Source organism: Elaeis guineensis, chromosome 1 (genome assembly GCF_000442705.2).
Source record: "Elaeis guineensis isolate ETL-2024a chromosome 1, EG11, whole genome shotgun sequence".
Taxonomy (NCBI): domain Eukaryota; kingdom Viridiplantae; phylum Streptophyta; class Magnoliopsida; order Arecales; family Arecaceae; genus Elaeis; species Elaeis guineensis.
In genome coordinates, this window is record NC_025993.2 from 25,217,956 (window position 1) to 25,237,605 (window position 19,650).

At 39.6% G+C, this 19,650-nt stretch overlaps 2 protein-coding genes across 3 annotated transcripts; one reads left to right on the forward strand and one right to left on the reverse strand.

Moving 5' to 3' along the window:
* Positions 1-1,313: 1,313 nt before the first annotated feature.
* LOC105033049 (pyrophosphate-energized vacuolar membrane proton pump) lies at positions 1,314-7,377 on the forward strand. The gene is made up of 8 exons (XM_073251396.1): positions 1,314-1,720; positions 3,718-4,292; positions 4,546-4,925; positions 5,010-5,096; positions 5,185-5,515; positions 6,190-6,600; positions 6,676-6,735; positions 6,918-7,377. The coding sequence occupies exons 1-8, from the start codon at positions 1,468-1,470 to the stop codon at positions 7,122-7,124; spliced, it is 2,304 nt and encodes a 767-aa protein (XP_073107497.1). The 5' UTR covers positions 1,314-1,467; the 3' UTR covers positions 7,125-7,377.
* Positions 7,378-14,712: 7,335 nt separating this feature from the next.
* LOC105033050 (arogenate dehydrogenase 2, chloroplastic) lies at positions 14,713-19,447 on the reverse strand. 2 transcript variants are annotated; one of them, XR_012138421.1, is made up of 2 exons: positions 16,721-19,447; positions 14,713-15,065 (listed from the first exon to the last, which is right to left on the reverse strand). XR_012138421.1 is itself a non-coding variant. In XM_010907698.4 (2 exons), the coding sequence occupies exon 1, from the start codon at positions 19,245-19,247 to the stop codon at positions 18,180-18,182; it is 1,068 nt and encodes a 355-aa protein (XP_010906000.1). In that variant the 5' UTR covers positions 19,248-19,447; the 3' UTR covers positions 14,713-15,065; positions 18,160-18,179. The 2 variants fall into 2 exon arrangements, 1 of the variants encoding a protein (XP_010906000.1); XM_010907698.4 differs by having other exon boundaries at positions 18,160-19,447.
* Between the last annotated feature and the right edge of the window lie 203 nt (positions 19,448-19,650).

The following is a 19,650-nucleotide window of genomic DNA, read 5'->3' on the forward strand; positions in this document are numbered from 1 at the left end:
TTAATATAAAGTTACATACATCCAATATCATTCAGCGAACTGTATAAAATGATCATGCCGTTTATGAACCGTACAACAATCTAAAGATAAAATAATGGTAAGATTTTTAAAAGCTTCTTATTTAAGTCATTATAGTCGGTTACTGATATTGGACGTTAAGACAAATAAAAATCTTAATTTATTATAAAAATAAAAAATTAAAAAGTAGAAAGTATCAAGATATTTCTAAATTTTAGTCAACATTCAAGAAAGCTGAGATTACAGAACATCAACAGGTTTATAAAACCTAGACTTGCCATCATTTAGAAGCATAAATTCCAAATTTAATTTATAAAACTTTATTAGGATTAGAAGTTTTCCAGATGGCAACTTTATCTAAGGTTACAACGAAAAGAAAAAAAAAAAAAAAAAAAAAAGATGGGGGGGAGAGAGAGTAAAAAGGAAAGGGTCCACACGAACGCAAATCTACAAATCCATACATCAGCCTGGATAAAAGAAAACGGTTAAACTGCGGTGCGGCAGCCAGTTTTGAAATTTTTCAACGGGAAGTGAAAAAAATAAACAAACGCAACTCGGCACCAAGCATTATCCGCTGGGAAACTGCCGCACGCCATTCAATGACCTATTCCCCCACGCCACTGACGTGGACCCTTACCCCCAATCAAACCCATCCCCTCCGTCCAGTTCATGTCATCTTATTCACTCCACTGCATCCGGACCGTACATTCACCAATACTCTCGACCCAGTGTACTCTCGTCACTCCCGAGCCTTATCCACTCCCCCGCTCCCCTTAGTTCCCGTTAATTCACCAATTAATCATCAGCTAATTATTGTTATCCCCGGTCGATCTAACGGCTAGGATCGCTCCTGCTGCAACAACCTACCAAATTCTCCTCCAGCACAACCGCGCTAACCTGTCCTGAGACATTTTCGCCAATCAAATCAACACACGTGTACTGCCGACGTCACGGATCCATACTCGCGTTAGAATAACGCGATACCCCATCAAGGACGCGCTCTTAAGAGGCGAGCGAGAAGGCGGATCGGCTCTGTGTGCGGCTGGGATAACTGGCCTACAAGGTGGGTCCGCCGTGTATTTTTACGTAGGGGCCCACCATATTAGCCAGTGATAGAGGGCGACAGAGGAGGCCACACAGGGATGCCCACAGGGGATCGGGATTTAATTAAGGAACTCCATAAAAGAGGAAATTGCTAGTGTAATTATAATTCTTCTGTGTTAGTTTTTTTAATTAATAATTAATGGTTAATGACCTCTATATAAGAAGCGCAGTGCGGAGCCATTGTAGAAGTGCTCTACAGAGAGAGAGAGAGGGAGAGCCCAAAACCCTCAAAAACCTCGCCTTTTGATCTGTCTTCCACCTTTTCTCGTCCTCTTTTCTTGGAATATAGGACTTCGGTCCGCTACCGCCGTCGGCGTTCGTTCGTTTTTGCGGGCAGATTGAGCAATGGGAGCGGCGATACTGACGGATCTCTTGACGGAGATCCTGATCCCGGTGGCTGCCGTTGTGGGGATTGGGTTCGCCTTGATACAGTGGGGGCTGGTGTCGAGGGTGAAGCTGTCGCCGGAGAAGCAGGGGCCGCCGGCGGGGAGTAACAACAAGAACGACTACTCGGACTACCTCATCGAGGAGGAGGAGGGGCTCAATGATCACAACATCGTCGTGAAGTGCGCTGACATACAACGCGCCATCTCCGAAGGTGAGCACTTTTGCGGCTTCAGATCCCCAGGTTCTCCTTTGTTAAGGGAAAAAAAATTAATATTGGTGCTTCCGGATTGGGTGGTTTCGGGGTTTGATCTCCCCTTATGGTTTTATCTTTATCTTTATCACTACTACTACTACTACTACTACTACTACTACTACTATTATTATTATTGAAGATCTTGTTGCCAGTTGTGGAAAAGTGGGGTTTTTTTTTTTTCCTAAAAAGATTTTTTGAAATATTCTGAGAACCGGTCCGCAATTTGGCTTAGTTTATTTCTTATTTTATTTGTATTTTATTTGATTCTTGTTGATTCCTGTTAAAAGAAATTTAATATGAAGTGGGTGAAGTATACTTTTTATTGACTTAAAGTCGTGTTTCAGTAAGTTCAAGTTGTTATATTTGTCAAAAAATCTATGATTTTTTTGGTTTCATTTCCACTGATGAATGTTTGCTTTTTATAGTTTAATATTTACAATTCTTGCTTCTTTCACGCTGGGTTTTAGAATAATATTTTCTTGGTGAAGGAAAAAAAAAAAAAGAGGAAACCTTTTGTCGGGTACCGGATTCATTCCTTCCTTCACACTTGATCCTTTCTTTGTACTTTATTTGGTTTTAGTTGATTCGGTCAGAGTTAGGAAATGGTTCCTTTTTATTAATAATTAGATAACTAAGTTAGTACTTCAATGAATTGTTTCTTTTTCCTTTTTTTTCTTCTCTTTTTAGGGATCTGAAGTAAGGGGTATAAATTCTTATTATTATTGTCATTTCCTTTCCGCTTACTTTTGTTTGCTATATCATTAGCTGCTATCATAGCTCTTGTTTTTGTGTGCGTGTTTGTGCTTTTTTTTTTAAAAAAAATAGAAAGGATGGGATGTTAATTACAAGATCTATCATGCTCTTTTTTAGATGTCAGAAGCTTGGTTTATCTGCAGGATTTGGTGCAAATTCTGGAGTTCTGGATTCGTCTCTAAATTGATGACACTGATTATACCAATAGTTTTCTCAGGAGCTCCTTGCTCAATAAATATACTAAGAAAGGTTAACTTTGATCTAATAATCTGCTCTCTGATAAAAATCTATTTCCTTTTGTGCCTAAACTGTTGCAAATTGTGGCTTTCTTAATATTTTTCAGTGCAAGGTTTATGCTGAGAGATCGTTATAGGGATTTTTTTTAGCCTTTCAGCTTTCCTGTCACAGGATGGAAACAATCTTGACTAATCAATGGAATTGACATGGAATTTCATTAGTTTGGTATGCTTATCATCCTTGTTTGGTATTAGCCAAATGACTCTATTCGCCACAAGGAACACAGGCCCATCCAGTCAAAATGTCTGATATCCAATTTCCTGTGGAATCATTATTTTCCCTTTTCTATAGACTTGACCGGGGCTTTCTTGCGATTCAGTTGCAAAGTTTTTTATTCACTAGATACTTATTAGATAAAATTGTATTCCCTAAATTCTTGTACATTCATCTCTATGGGCTACTCTTTGTTTGCATTTTGTATGACTAATGGGTCTAATTGTTGATCCCTATGAAAGACTAAGGGATATTCTTTGGGTTATTGAGCATGTAAAGATTTGTTGTTTTTGATTTTATGAGTTTTAATATGATGATTTTTTTGGTTCAGGTCTGAAACTGAGTCTGAATTGCACGCATTATTATGTTAGCCAATTCATCTTTCTCAATTCTTTCTTTTGCTATAGAAGACATCCATTTTATGAGGAAAAGTTGTAGCTGGTATTGTTTAAATTGCTGATAATATAAGCATTCCCCTGACCCCCCACCCCCTTTTTTGGTTTTTCCCAATCAATGTGGCCTGTGGTCATGTATAACTTATATGCCCTGGTGAAACATTTTAGAAAAACAAAAGATAGCCGCACCTGAGAAATTTTTAATATGCTTTGTTACTATTTGTTTTATGGTAATCAGCAGATGCTTATTTCAGATCCAGATTTTTGATGTTCTAATATTTGGGTTCATGTACACAGGAGCCACTTCTTTCCTTTTCACCGAGTATCAGTATGTTGGAATTTTCATGGTTGCTTTTGCAATCCTGGTATTCCTTTTCCTCGGCTCTGTGGAGGGTTTTAGCACTAAGAGCCAGCCCTGCACCTATAGCAAAGACAAATATTGCAAGCCTGCACTTGCAAATGCTATCTTTAGCACTGTGTCCTTCTTGCTTGGTGCAATCACTTCTCTGGTATCTGGTTTTCTTGGAATGAAGATTGCGACATATGCAAATGCCAGAACAACTTTGGAAGCAAGAAAGGGTGTAGGAAAAGCTTTCATTACTGCATTCCGCTCTGGTGCAGTTATGGGCTTTTTGCTTGCTGCAAATGGGCTTTTAGTGCTTTACATTGCAATCAACCTATTCAAGTTGTATTACGGTGATGACTGGGAAGGCCTTTTTGAGGCAATTACTGGTTATGGTCTTGGTGGATCTTCTATGGCTCTTTTCGGCAGAGTCGGGGGAGGCATCTATACAAAAGCTGCTGATGTTGGTGCTGATCTTGTTGGCAAGGTTGAGAGGAACATCCCTGAAGATGACCCGAGAAATCCAGCAGTAAGTTTCTGCATTACAGTTTAACAATAGGCTTTTGTGGCTTTCTTCCAGTATGTACAATAATTTTCTGGAAGCACACAAAACTATTTTCTTGTTTTTGTGCACTCTGCACTTATCTACCTGTTTTCACAGGGTCTCTCATCCGATATCTAACCAAACTTCAAAATTAAGAAGTTCCAACTTACGCTATTTTCTTTATGATATTAGATACACCTCCCTGCTTAAGATTCTTAACTACTAGAGAATCTGACAGGTGATTGCTGACAATGTTGGAGATAATGTCGGGGATATTGCCGGAATGGGATCTGATCTTTTTGGCTCATATGCTGAATCTTCCTGTGCTGCCCTTGTTGTTGCTTCAATCTCATCTTTTGGAATCAACCATGATTTGACTGGGATGTGCTATCCACTGCTTATCAGCTCTGTGGGTATTATTGTTTGTTTGATCACCACTCTGTTTGCAACTGACTTCTTTGAAATAAAGATAGTAAAGGAGATTGAGCCTGCACTGAAGAAGCAGCTTATAATCTCAACTTTTCTTATGACTGTCGGTATTGCAATTCTCAGTTGGATTGCCCTCCCATCTACCTTCACAATCTTCAATTTTGGTGTTCAGAAGCAAGTAAGAAACTGGTAAGTGATACTTATGTTTGTTTACTTGAAGGTGTTAGATTTTGATGCTTATCTAATAATAATAATTCGAAATAAAATTTGCAGGCAGCTGTTCTTCTGTGTTGCAATTGGTCTATGGGCTGGCCTGGTTATTGGGTTTGTCACTGAATACTTCACAAGCAATGCATACGGGTGAAACTTCGTTCTTCGATGAGTTGTGACAAATTAACTTCATATGCAATGGCTTATGATAGTTTGACAAAGCTTCCTCTTTTTGCAGCCCTGTGCAAGATGTGGCTGATTCCTGCAGAACTGGAGCTGCCACTAATGTTATTTTTGGGCTTGCTTTGGGATACAAGTCTGTCATCATTCCAATTTTTGCTATTGCTGTCAGCATCTTTGTTAGTTTTAGCCTTGCTGCCATGTATGGTATTGCAGTTGCTGCTCTTGGCATGTTGAGCACCATTGCTACCGGTCTAGCTATTGATGCCTATGGCCCCATCAGTGACAATGCTGGAGGCATTGCTGAGATGGCTGGAATGAGCCACAGAATACGAGAGAGAACTGACGCACTTGATGCTGCAGGCAATACCACTGCTGCCATTGGAAAGGTATAGAAATCATTTTATGCTTCTTATTTGCTTACAGGTATATGACTGTAGACATTCACCATTAGAGATATTTTTAGGTAATTGCATATTTGAGAGGCATGACTATGATGCTATGATGACTTAACCTTGCATTCATCATACACAAGAATATGGTGCTTTCCAATTCAAAATGATGCTTTCATCTAATGATTTGCCTCTTAAGTGGTGACAAAACATGTAACCTGTGGTCTTTCTGCCTTCCCATCCTGTCTGATCTATTCATTCTTCGAGTTGCTTGCTTGATTGCAGACATTTCTGTGATATGTCTAGCAGGGGAATATGCCAATTGTGAGAGAACTTATTGCTGACCTTTTCAGATAAGAATCTATCTGATTCAGAAGGAAACAAATTCTTGAGGAAAAAGGCACCCATGTCTTATCCTTTAAAATTGGGCTGTCTAACTAGATGGCAGTAATGTTGCGCATTATAACATTGCACTTGCCCTATGTACTTGTAGGGCTTGGCATCTATTCATTTGTATATTGTAGTTTTATGTAATGCATTGAATTATCATAACTCCTAGGTTCTGTTGTCTCTCTTTTTGGTCTGTTGCAAGTTTGTGTAGAACTGAATTCCACTTGTTTTATCTGCAGCAGCTCATAAACTAATATTCCAATTAAATCTACCATTTTTAGGGTTTTGCCATCGGTTCAGCTGCCTTGGTGTCCCTTGCACTGTTTGGTGCCTTTGTGAGTCGGGCAGCAATATCAACTGTGGATGTTCTGACACCTAAAGTATTCATTGGGTTAATTGTTGGTGCCATGCTTCCTTACTGGTTCTCAGCCATGACCATGAAGAGTGTAGGCAGTGCAGCTCTGAAGATGGTGGAGGAAGTTCGCCGACAATTCAATAGCATACCTGGTCTTTTGGAGGGAACTGTGAGACCTGACTATGCAACTTGTGTCAAAATCTCTACAGATGCCTCCATCAGGGAGATGATTCCACCTGGTGCTCTGGTCATGCTCACACCTCTCATTGTTGGAACCTTCTTCGGTGTGGAAACTTTATCAGGGGTTCTTGCCGGTGCCCTTGTATCCGGCGTTCAGGTTTGTGGAAATCATTATTGATTTATTCGAGCATTGAGCGTACGTAGAATTCATGAGTGTTCTCTTTTCTTACAGATTGCAATCTCTGCATCAAACACTGGTGGTGCATGGGATAATGCTAAGAAGTATATTGAGGTAAAGTCTTGTATCACTTGTTGAATTCTTCTGGCATTCGGATTAAGGTGTCTTCCATGAAAGTGAACTCGGAATTTGTTGCCACCTGAGATGATCACCATAGTTAGAACTTGCTAATGTTTTTTGTTTTTTATTTTTTTGGCTCATTTTGTCCCCTTTTTTTTTTGTCCCCTTTTGTTCAGGCTGGGGCTTCGGAGCATGCTAGAACCCTTGGCCCCAAAGGATCAGAGCCCCATAAGGCGGCAGTGATAGGTGACACCATCGGCGACCCGCTCAAGGACACATCTGGACCCTCACTTAACATCCTTATCAAGCTCATGGCCGTCGAATCTCTCGTCTTTGCACCGTTCTTTGCTGCACATGGAGGCATCCTCTTCAAGATCTTCTGAGAAGAGATGCCAGCAGGGCAATCCTGCACTTGAGGCTAGCAGCATCTCCGTTCACCACCGCATGTGTCAACATCTTATCCTTTTTGTTTTATTCTCTCTTCAATTTTACCTTGTGATGTTTAGGCCTCTTTGTCTGCATGTTTGTTTCAAGCTGTAGTTGATGTGAAGAAGCTCCCAGGTCCGTCCACGTGTGTGCCCTTAGGGCAGCCAAATTTTCCTTATGGTAGATAGATGATGATGATGATGATCATAATGCTGATGTTTGCGATGGTAATGACAATGATGATTGTTGTTAGGAGAGTGACATAAAGTTCTTTAAATGCCCCTAAGATGGTTGCGAAGTTGGTGATGTCCTCTATCATACATGATGATGGCATGAGTTACTTGACCATATGGAAAACCATAAAAAGAATAGGTGCTCTCTAGAAGTAAGTGTGTTATTGATGTATGACCACCTCCGTTGGTGATGGCCAGGCTACTACAGGATGCCGAAGTCTCTCTTACCGGTGACCTAATTCATCTACGCAGGTGAGAAGTCTTTGGTATTTCAATCACTAAGCATTACATTTTCGCTTGAAAAATCTGTCAATTGGGTGGTTCAAAGTGTCAAGAACTGGTCGAAGTGTTTCAGGCTGTGAAACTGTGGGTGGTCGACTGGGGAAGTATAGAGTTCGGGGTTAGTTCCCTTGCAAAGTGTGGGAAGAAGTGGACGGTGGATCCGGTACATAGAAAGTTGAGGGTGGGTGAGAATCCTCGCCAACGGGACCACTTGTACAAAGGACAGAACACTTCGACTGGTGATTTTAGGGGTCACGGTAGCTGGGGAAGTGCATTGCTGTGAAGTCCCAAATGGATACTTCCAAACCATCAGTCAAGCCATTAAGAACGGTAGTAAACCAAGGCACCCGGTTAGGTCACCCAGTTGCCCTCTTTGTAGGTTATAAGGTACAGCTTGCAATGGGTTTCTTTCAAGAGCCAATTGAAAGGACGGTCTTTTATAGGTTGGGACAGGCAAGCGGGCATTGATTTGACTGGTTAACAATATGGGTGGACACCATGTGGTTAATTCATAATGTGTGAGCACTGGGGGCCTTCAAGCAACAATTGCATGTTGCTCAAGAAGAAGATAAAATGAGTTTGGAACATATTTTGGTCTGTAAGGAAACTCCACCAATCCAACTTAATTTGTTCAAGTACTACGATTTTTGGCTCTAGAACCTGAATCATTTCCTTGCGTTTGATACGCTCTCTCCCTTTTGACACTTTAAATGAACATGTGGCATTAGACCAGCCCCACCGTCTCCACCCCATGGAAATTCTAGAGCATCATATATCATTTACTGTGTATTATAAATTTCATACATGAAATTAAGAATTATTCCAGTGAGTGCAGGAGAGAGAGAGAGAGAGAGATGGAAAATGTGTTTTATTCTAGCTAAGCAGATCACTGATGAAAACTAGAAGGGACTACTCGCCATCATACCATTCTCTGACAAAAAATGTGGAACAGCTTAACCTGATGCTGTTAAGTGCCAGATTTAGGAGATTGCTCAAGGAGTATAAACAGAAGCTGGGGCAGTCGAGCTTCCGATGAGCAAGTTGGCGGTATTGATAAATTTTGCAACTTTTACCACTTACAACAGCACATGATACTAAGCACCTCTTCTTAAAGGATACCAAATGCTTGCACCATGCCCCGATTGGTTGCTTCAATATTTATTATTTGCACAGAGATATAAATTCAGATACAACTATAACTAAGGCCATCCAGTTAAACAACCACTATAAATTTCTTTAACATCATTCATCACCACCCTCAAAGGCTTAACCTGCTCGAGTCAACTCAGTAGTAACGAAGCTCTGATGTCAAGCAACTTAAAATTGCAAAGGCACCAAGATTTCCCTTTTTAAGATTTATCTGTATTTAAACAAACAATTATGAATGTTCCTCTTAGGTCCTATGACATGGGATAATTATGGGAGGAACTATAATCCAAGATTTCTAACAAATTCGTGGCAAAATATCTTATTCTAATAATCACCTATGAGTAATCTGGCCATTAAAATAGTGATGAAACATGACCAACAGGTTAGGCTTTTACCCCAACCACTGGTAAAGGTCATTTACAAGGAATCTGCTACGCCTGACCAGAGTAGCTAACTTCAGTAGCATCAGTAGCATTTCCTATTTTCCCTCGAGCAAATACACCAAAGGAGAGAAAAAAAAGGAAGAGGGCAAAAATACTTCTTCACTGACAAAATAAAAAGTGGTTAAGGCATTTTCACCGTATGAAATTTTTAGGATTGTCCCCAATTCGTTGGACCTCCCTGAACTGTTCAATCCGAGACACGTCGAACCATACCAATGGCCAATTGGGATAGTTCTAACGTTTACAAAGAAACATCAAAGAGAGAGAAAAAGCTAGAGAGACCATTGGAGGCCTACTGAGGCCTTCAGAACTCCACCAATGAGTGAGAGAGAGAGAGAGGGGCCGATTTTATTGCCAGTAAAAAAAAAATTACAATCAAAATAGGGGCACATTACCCCTATGTCAATCAAATGAAGGGTAGAGCTCAGTACTGGCACGGCCAACCTTGGTTGTCCCCAAGTGCAAGATGCATCAAATGTGTTAATAGAAAATGTTTGATATTCAGAATTGTATACAAGTAAAATTAGCGACGATATAAGATGCAAAGATCTAATTTGTTGGAAATTTTGTAGTTCCTAATAAATGAAGATACCCTTTTTCAGGTGCAAGCCAAGTAGATGATTATTACAAACTCCTCAACTAAATGGCATAACCGTCCGGCAGGTTATGCTTGCTGGCAAAACGAATAAGATATCACTGAATGCCATGGCATCCATCTCTTTCAGGGGAGCTGATTCATGACTTTCCTCTGACCACGAAAACAGCTATCATCCCTAGCGAAGTCTTGTCCAAAATAGAATAAAACAAAGGAGTCACTTACATCCCAGATTTATAAACATCCCAAAGAGTTGGAAGTATTATTAAGAGAATTTAAACTGAGTCAATTTCCCTATCTCTAGAAGAATTTATAGACTAGACCTGGACCTGGTGACAGAAAAGTATTCTGGATAGACCAGACATCCCAATTGATCATTAGATTCCAGGATTAAATTTATGGAGTCCAATGATATTAATAATGATTACAATTTTCAAGAAATAGTGGTATATAAAACTATACACAGGCCTTTCCATTGATCAGTATCCGCTATATGAGGTAATACTTTGATACTGGTTGCAATCCAAGCTAAGCCATTTGCTTAGGAGTTCTTGTCCCCAAATCATTTCTCACTAATTCAAAATAATGGATGCTTGAATTCTAAAGGTCTTGTATCACCAAAAACTGTAACATGGTAAGTATTTACATTTCTGTTAAAATAGTATTTACTACCTCAGTGCAGAAAGTTGCCATCATAGGATTGCAATTAGCTATCATAAGATCCCTAGCCAGAGCACAATGATACCTTGCACTCTTCTGGTCACCAGTTCAGTTTCTAAGCTTTTCAACCATCAAGAATCCATGACATCTCCTCGATGAAAAATTATATCACAGCTAATGAATAGTTTGGTGAACATATATTGCTGGCACTGCAAATAGAATGACATTTAGCCCAGAATCCAAACAAAGAAAATAACAAAACCTATGTTTTATGAAGTCATATTTTTTCAGTTGTAACACAAAAAAGTCTCGGGATCCAATTCTTCCACAAAATAGAAGGACAAAGGATTTTGATCCTTTTGTATACTAAAAAAAATGCCTGTAACATCAATGCATGCATACAAATTATTCTTTTAAGAGCAACAGTATGTCCCTCTTGCATTAGGATGTTAAGTTTAGGATAAGCATGCATATACATACATATGTATGTACGTACGTACGTACATACATATGTGTGTGTGTGTTAAATTATTATCCCAATTAAAATTAAATAAATCTATTCCACCATTTTAATCCTCAAGTTGAACCGTATGGAAGCATATATTAACACATTCTGATCTGGTGTGGGCCACAAATGTCAGGTTTCTTGCAATTTACACAAGGAATCGATCATCCAATGTAACATCTAAAGTTACTGCATTCAACCAAACAATTACCGACAGCTCAGTATTGCTAGATTGAATTCACTGAACAAGTACTCATCTTCTAATGCTACGGACCATAAGGGACATACCACTGTTGGCCTCTTATTTTTCAATGGACACTTCAGAAGCACTCAAAAACAGGCTACAATAGTGAGCAGGATCCTCTGTATTCCTCCTTTTGAGTTTTGACACTACAGCATTTTTCTTGTCATGGTATATTCTCATCTTTGTTAATGATAAGTCCCCAGATATTTCAGAAATCTGTGCACATAATGCTTAAGATCACAAGTTTTTTTATAATTTCTCATCCATCTACAGTAATAGGAGCAACAATAAAAAAGAGGTTTCATCTTGAAATTCTCACCCATGCTCTTATCTGGTAGCTCGCATGAGAAATGCTTCTAATAGGAACAGAATTTCTTCACAAAACCTCAAACAAATATAAATTCACCAAATTTGACCTCGTCAAAATCATATGACTTTGGATGTTCATATAAGTTGCCCATTCATCTCCCATGGTTCCAAGCCTCAAAACCCACTGTTGATATAACCCCTGGTTGAACTTTTCATTGCTTCTATCTGTTGAACCTTTCTCCTAGTATCACAAGCCTTTCATGCATGATCAAGCATGTCAAAGTGATAAATAGTGTTCATTTGTATGTTATACACACTCCACCTTTAGGGTATTAAGATTCTCAGCTGCATTGGTAAGATCAATCTACTACTAGGCTGTGTTAGTGGGACACTCTATTTCTTGAAGTTCCTTATCTAACTTTCTTGTGGAGATTGCTATGAGGTTGATCAGGGGTTATATACACATCACTGTCTAGAGAACTTTCCAGTTGCATTCAGATTTATTTTTTCTAAAGAGTCTAGGAGAGTTGGTCTATCATTTATTATAATGTCCAGTCAACTTGTCCACTAGGACCCTTCTTCTCAATCTTGCATTAACTGAATTAATTTCTATGGAGACATATCTTCATACTTTGTCAGCACATCATGGACCTCGAGCTGATATTGGTCCTGCAGCTACTTCTCTATATCATCTTCTTTGTCCCACACTCCCAATGTCTAATGAAAATATGCCAGCAATATGAAGTGCATAATAGGCTTTAAGGCAGTATTATTGTCGTGTTTGTGGTACTCCATCAAACTTTGAGGCATACTGTTCAATCATGAACAGCTGCTTTCTCCTCAGCTATGATCCACTCTAAAGATGATCCATCAACTGTCGTCTCATAGTGCAAGTCCATCACCTCTCCATAAAAATTATGGGCTAACTGATTTTTCAAGGGATTTTCTCACTTTCCCACATTTCTATAAAATTATTAATCTTAAGAGTAGACCATCATCAAAGAACTTAAGGCTCCTCATCATACCCCTTATCTTTCTCTAATCTTCGGCATAAATTCTTATACCTCACCTATCCTTTTGTTTCAACAATAACTTTACTTAAAGTTCAAATGATAATACTTCAATGTCCGCCTGTGTATTTCCAACATAAAGGACTTTGCTACAAGTTGGATGGAAATAAAATAGACAACATCTTGTACAAAAGGCATCTCAAGATATAAGGATCTTAGGCGTCAAATATGCTGCTCTTCAACAAATGAACTTAATTGAAACCAAGGTTTAAATACCAGTACCACCATAATACTTATCGAAACTAATAACTTCTAAAAAAGAAAAATATCATTGGTATCAACATATTAGTCGATACAGTACTGCTGGTATGCATCAATATGGATCAGTACAAACTGGTATGGCTGATACATATCAATACAGCTATTCTGGCATCTCAATACCTGTACCTGCGCTGGTTTCATGCTAGAACGATATGGTACCCATAGTGATCTGATTGAAGAGGAGGATGATTTTTCTAAACCCACTCAACTTAAATCTCACAAAAGAAAAAACTAAAAGAAGATGAAAGAATTTCAAAAGTATGGGTTCAGTCTTCTTTTCTTTCATTAATTGACTTAAAATCAAGATATGTAGCATCTACATATAACAGTGAGATCCACCTTTGCACAATTAGAGTTGGATTTCTCTTTCTATTGCTCCATCAAATTTTCTCAGTTTGGAAGATGTCCGGTCAAAGTCTTACCTAAAGAAGAAGTTTTCAACTTGGTCGGTCCATTTCGAACTCCAAAAGATGGAATTTGGGTCCAATCTAGGGGCGTCTTCCCCAAAGGGCCGACATCACGTCATAGATCTCGAAAACTTTTTAAATTTTTTAAAAATTCATCTCAATTGGACGTCGTGTGACCAAGTTATGACTTTCAAAGTTTGAATTGCGACTCAGCTGCTCAATGTAGCGGATCTTGTTCCCAGACCTGTCCAATCCTTACCCGTAGTGGTCAAAATGGTCCACATCAAATTTGGAGATCCTCTTAGATCAAATAGTAGTATTCTATTCCAATGGTTTTTCAAACCATGATTGAAATTGATGAAATAGCTGGCAAAAGTTTTGTGTATTGCTTTATCCACTCCTAAAGGAACTTGAAACTACTCGATTGCCACAATGATTTATGGGTTTGCTTGACAGCTGACAATGATTTTGTTAGAAAACCTAAAAGGATGGATTAGGTTGTAATTTTTGAAGGTGCTCTAAGATTGTTGAATATAATGGATGGCAAACCTGACAGATAGAAGTAGTAAGCCAAGTGCCTAATAAAGGTGCTTGATAACGGTACTTGTACCAAAAGAAAGAATTGTAAGAGCTGATAGCAACTTGCAAAGATATAAGGAAATAAAGATGTAATACTAGTAGAAACAAACTAGCGAAAGCAATGATAGGATGAAAAGTTAATAGTTGTGACAGCCAGAGCCACAAGACTACAAGCACTCAAGTTAGAGGAAAAAGTAGTTAGAGTTCGTTATCTGTGACTGACTAGGAAAGATAATTGAAGAATAAAATAACTTCAAATATTTCTATAAAGCTAAAAATTTAGGAAATAACAAAAAAAGGCAACATAAGGACTGAATGATTAGACAAGGATATGCCACCACATCAAGAAGCTTTTGTATTCACAATATCATGTATCATTTTCCTTCTTTTCTACTTTTTCAGGTCCTTCCCCTTTAGTTAATGTGCACCAAGATTCTCAAAGGGTTCTTAGGCAAAATATCCAGATGGGTGAAGGTTGGGAATGAGAAATGACAAAAGGGAAAAGGAAAGGGGAGTAAGAGCCTGAATTGGACACAAATTTAGAATTAGTTTCTAATTTCCTAAAGAAACTCGATCATTTGAGATTCATGAAGAATTCAGTCACATATATGAATGCATTGCCAAATCATTAAGCCAACTGGGGGAGGGGGAGGGGGAGGGGGAGGGGGAGGGGGAGTTAAGACAATAGTTATAAATGAATATTGAGATTAGGTGGCTAGCACTCGAAATTGGTCTCTCAAGACAACAGATGAGGAAAAAAAAAAAAAACATGACTCAAAATTCCTAATCAGATGTTATAAATAGCTCATTATTATAAATGAATGCCATCAATAGACTCGGTCTTCCAATACAGTCTATAGTCTCTTTCCAAATTGTGAACAAGTGAATTAGGATGAATCAAAGTGATGATCAGCATGCATGATACAACATAACTGATACTTCGGTAGTGCCTTAGTAGTACATGGCATTGTCATTGTACTGCTCACTTGCCAATGCTTGGCATGCAGCTGTGCCAAGCACCTGGCACCACATAGTGTGCGCTATGCTAGCCACTGGCATGTTATTTTGATCCATGTAGATGATGCAGCATTAGTAGGAGCACCAAACCAGGCAGCCGCTGTAATTATACTCAGGTTTCAACCTCCAACCAGAGCCACAAGACTACAAGCATTCAAGTTAGAGGAAAAAGTAGTTAGAGAGTTCATTATCTGCAAATGATTAGGAAAGATAACTGAAGAATAAAATAACTTCAAATATTTCTACAAAGTTAAAAATTTAGGAAATAACAAAAAACAAAAAGGCAACATAAGGACTGAATGATTAGATAAGGATATGCCACCACATCAAGAAGCTTTTGTATTCACAATATCATGTATCATTTTCCTTCTTTTCTACTTTTTCATGTCCTTCCCCTTTAGTTAATGTGCACCAATATTCTCAAAGGGTTCTTAGGCAAAATATCCAGATGGGTGAAGGTTGGGAATGAGAAATGACAAAAGGGAAAAGGAAAGGGGGGATAAGAGCCTGAATTGGACACAAATTTAGAATTAGTTTTTAATTTCCTGAAGAAACTCGATCAATTTGAGATTCATGAAGAATTCGGTCATATATACGAATGCATTACCAAATCATTAAGCCAATAGGGGGAGGGGGGAGGCAAAGTCATGACACTAGTTATAAATGAATATTGAGACTAGGTGGCTAGCACTCGAAATTGGTCTCTCCAGACAACAGATGGAGAAAAAAAAAAAAACATGACTCAAAATTCCATTTAATCAGATGTTATAAATAGCTCATTATTATAAATGAGTGCCATCAAAGAGAGACTCAGTCTTCCAATACAGTCCATAGTCTCTTTCCAAATTGTGAACAAGTAAATTAGGATGAATTAAAATGATTGTCAGCATGCATGATACAACATAATTGATACTTCGCTAGTGCCTTAGTAGTACATGGCAGTGTTATTGTACCGCTCACTTGCCAATGGTTGGCATGCAGCTGTGCCAAGCACCTGGCACCACTATGCTAGCATTGGCACACTATTTTGATTCATGTAGATGATGCAGCATTAGTAGAAGCACCAAACCAGGCAGCCGCTGTAATTATGCTTAGGTTTCCACCTCCAATCAGCCAAACCATAATAAGATGACCATAATCCATATCAAATATAAATTATCAGACACTAACACATTTTGCACATAATCTCCTCTCTTAAGCATGCTCACATCTTAAACTATTTTCTTTTATTTTCTTCACAAGATATGCATCTTGAAGTTCCATACTTCACGAGGCATAGCCAAAAACACTATTATAGACAACCTTGATTGTCACTTTCTTTCTTTTACTCTTATCATGCAAGATGGCATTCCTTTAAAGTCCAAAATGTTGCGAGGCAAACAAGTAGCTTGAAGCAAGTCTCTTCAGAGAAGGAAAAAAGAAAATCAAAGATGGTTAGAGAAATAACACAATACAGAGAGAAACTTCAGATTTCATGTCTCCAATAGGTAAGTAATGGATTACAAGATGGTCAATAATCTCAAAATCCTTGCTGCAATGTACACAATGCATATCCAGCAAAGATGCTATACATGCAAAGTTAGCAAATAATTCTGTCAAGTCTGGCTGCTTGCCAGGCAAAACTAGTAGATAAAAATGCATGCTTAAGGATAGTAAACCTTCCAAATGATAAATGATCCTAGAGTTCCTGACAAAGTGTCACTACATATAATGATGTAATAAAATAAATAAACAAATCTTCTCCCAGAATAAAATAATGATGTTAACAACAAAAAGCTACAAGCTTGCAAAAGTCTGACCTTGCAATTAGAAGCTTTTGCACCAAAGAGAATTGTCTAAAACCACAAGAAGGTTTATAACATCTGTAAGCAGGTCCTTGGATGCCCACATATAATGCGTATGAGGAGTATGCTTCATATGGATAGGAGAAACAACTCTGACAACATGTTAGTCAGGAAACCAGTATAGTAATTGAGTTGACATTTGCTTCTTCAATTCATCCATAAACATCAGGACTTAAGTACTGCATGCTCATAGCATGTCAGTCTGGCACTGACACAGTGTGCTGTGTCATGTTGTGCCTAATTGTGCCCACACTTCGCAGGCACTGAACAGCAGCATGGCACCAGCATGCAGCCAATATTTTGCCAACACCACCAATCCGTAAGGCATTGGCATCATACATAAAAAACAAAATGTATCATGCCAATCAGCTTGTAAATCCTTGTACATTATATGCAATCTGTTGAAAAGGTGTTCCTTGATATCCCAAAGGACTAACAGTGTCTCTGGTTTCTGATCCTTCTAATTTCTCCATTCCTCACCTCCTCATCTTAGTCAAATGGAAGGATTTCAATTCTATTTTCCACCCATTACAACATATCATACAAATATAGTAGCTTGGAACCCAAGCACACGTCTCTTTTGCTGTTTAATTGCATAAAACCAAATCACAACCTAAGACCCAAAACATAAAATGTGAGTCACATGGCATAATATATAAACAACCAATGTTTGACCTACATCCTTAAGCACAGGTTAAAAGGCACTCCTATTCCCACTCGCACATTTCCTCCCCACAAAAAATATACACATCCTCCGCATTCCATAACCAAACCTCTCTTATAACAGCCTATGCTGGATTTAAAATCAGAGCCTAGTTATAGACCTATTCATGGTTCTTCTCAATGAGCAGCATGTGGTCATGAATTCCTCACCCATTAAACAGACCCTCATAGAGCTGTAAAGCAATATTTTCAGGAGTTCTAGTTCTCCTTCACCTTTTCAAATCTCTACTACCATCTTTTCCTGCAACGACAAAGTTACAACCCTCCACAATTGACTGAGAACAGAAGGATACACCATCTGTGAACAAAGAACATACACAGGACTATGTTTGCTACTCCAATTGCCAACTTTTTATAACATGCTAATTGCTACATATGAATTACCATTTCTCAAAAAAAAAAAAAAGTATATTGAAACGCATCTATGATACCCAACTCTCAATCTAAAGACCTTATGATGTGCAAATAACCAAAATGAAATTATTTTATTATTAAAATTGAATTCATTTTTTCATGTCACAAAATACATGAAAAATACGTTGTGCCTCCTATGTAAACCGATCTTATTGCCTCAATCTAAATACATGACCACCTATCTAAATATATAATAAAGCATCCCGCAGAAAAACACTCATCACTAAGGTACTGAGAAAAACAACTTGTATCCATACCAATAATAGACGCTTCTACTTCAATTATTAGCCCTTTCTAAAGAACTCTGAGTGCTCTTGAACAGCTGCTTCCTGAGTATATCATGCAAATTCCCAAACAGCTCCTTCTTCAACGAATCGAATGCGACATCCAATCTATCAAGTAGCTCCGTGGAATTTTTGTTGTACATGAACAACCCATTGTACAGCTCAAAACTATCACTACAAGTGTTCTCCACCAGATTGAGCAGCGTCTCATACCCCTTAGTGTTAATTGGTGTCGACTTGAGGTCCAGCTTCGCGAGAATCCTACCCACAGTGTGAGTCAAGAACTGTATTTCAGCAGCATTCTCATCATGGTCAGTGCAGGACATCTCCACCATCCGGCAGCCTTCACGCTCGAAGATGTCAAGGAATCGCTGGCAGCGGTCGGCACGGCCATTAGCATCGCCAATCCGGACCTTGTCGTACACGAACGGCAGGCCGGCCCAGCTGGCCTTGCCGCTTTCAGGGCCGAACATGGGGTGAGTACAGAGAATGTCGAAACCTGGCGGGAGAAGCTGGAGAAAGAGGTTCTTGGGGAATTCTTTGACGGAGAGAACATCGACGAAGAGGGTATTGCGGCGGAGGCGCTGGATGGGGAGGGAGCGGAGGACCGCGCCAGTGGAGAGGATGGAGGTGGCGAGGAGGACAACATCGGGGTGCTCCTCGCAGAGGTCGTGGGCATCGCGGAAGAAGGAGACGCCGAGGGAGCGGGCGGCGTCGGAGTAGTCGGAGCGGGAGTGGGCGAGGAGGGCGTGGCCCTGGCGAGCGAAAGTGTGGGCGAGGAACTGCCCGAAGTTGCCGAAGCCGATAATGGCGATCTTGAGCTTGGAGCGGCGTTCGAGGAGGTCGGAGGCCCGAGACTCGTGGTCGAACGGCTGGGCGGCGTCCAGGGCCCGGACTTCCAACCGGCGGCGGAGGGCAAGGCGGGGGACGGCACCGCTTCCGCCGCCACCGGCGCGGCGGATCGTGGAGGCGCGGGGCCTGAGGGAGGCGGTGGAGATAGGGGGAAGGGAAGGGTTGGGGGTTTGGAGAGGAAGGGGGAGGAGGAGGCCGGAGAGGAGCATTTCGTCAAAACCCTAATCCTAACACCAAGCCTAACCGCGGGAGAGGGTTAGGGGACGGCGGCGGAGAAGCGGAGAATGGGGAAGGCCGCGTCGTGACGGAAGAATGACGGTGGAAAGAGACACAGCGTTTAAAGAGCGGGACTCCATTTGAAGAGAGACGGTAGGCCTTTGCGGCGTCCACGGCTCATGAGTCCAAAGAGACAAATTTTTTGTCGGCCGACTGGACCGCGTGACATAATTTACAAGGGGACAGCACATTTATTGTAACTAATTTTTTTTTAAAAAAAATTTCTGCCCAAAATATTTTTTTTCTACGCAAATCCACGACATTTTAAATAAAATAATATATAATATTTATATTTGATATAATATTTTATATCAATAATATTATCTTTTGATAATT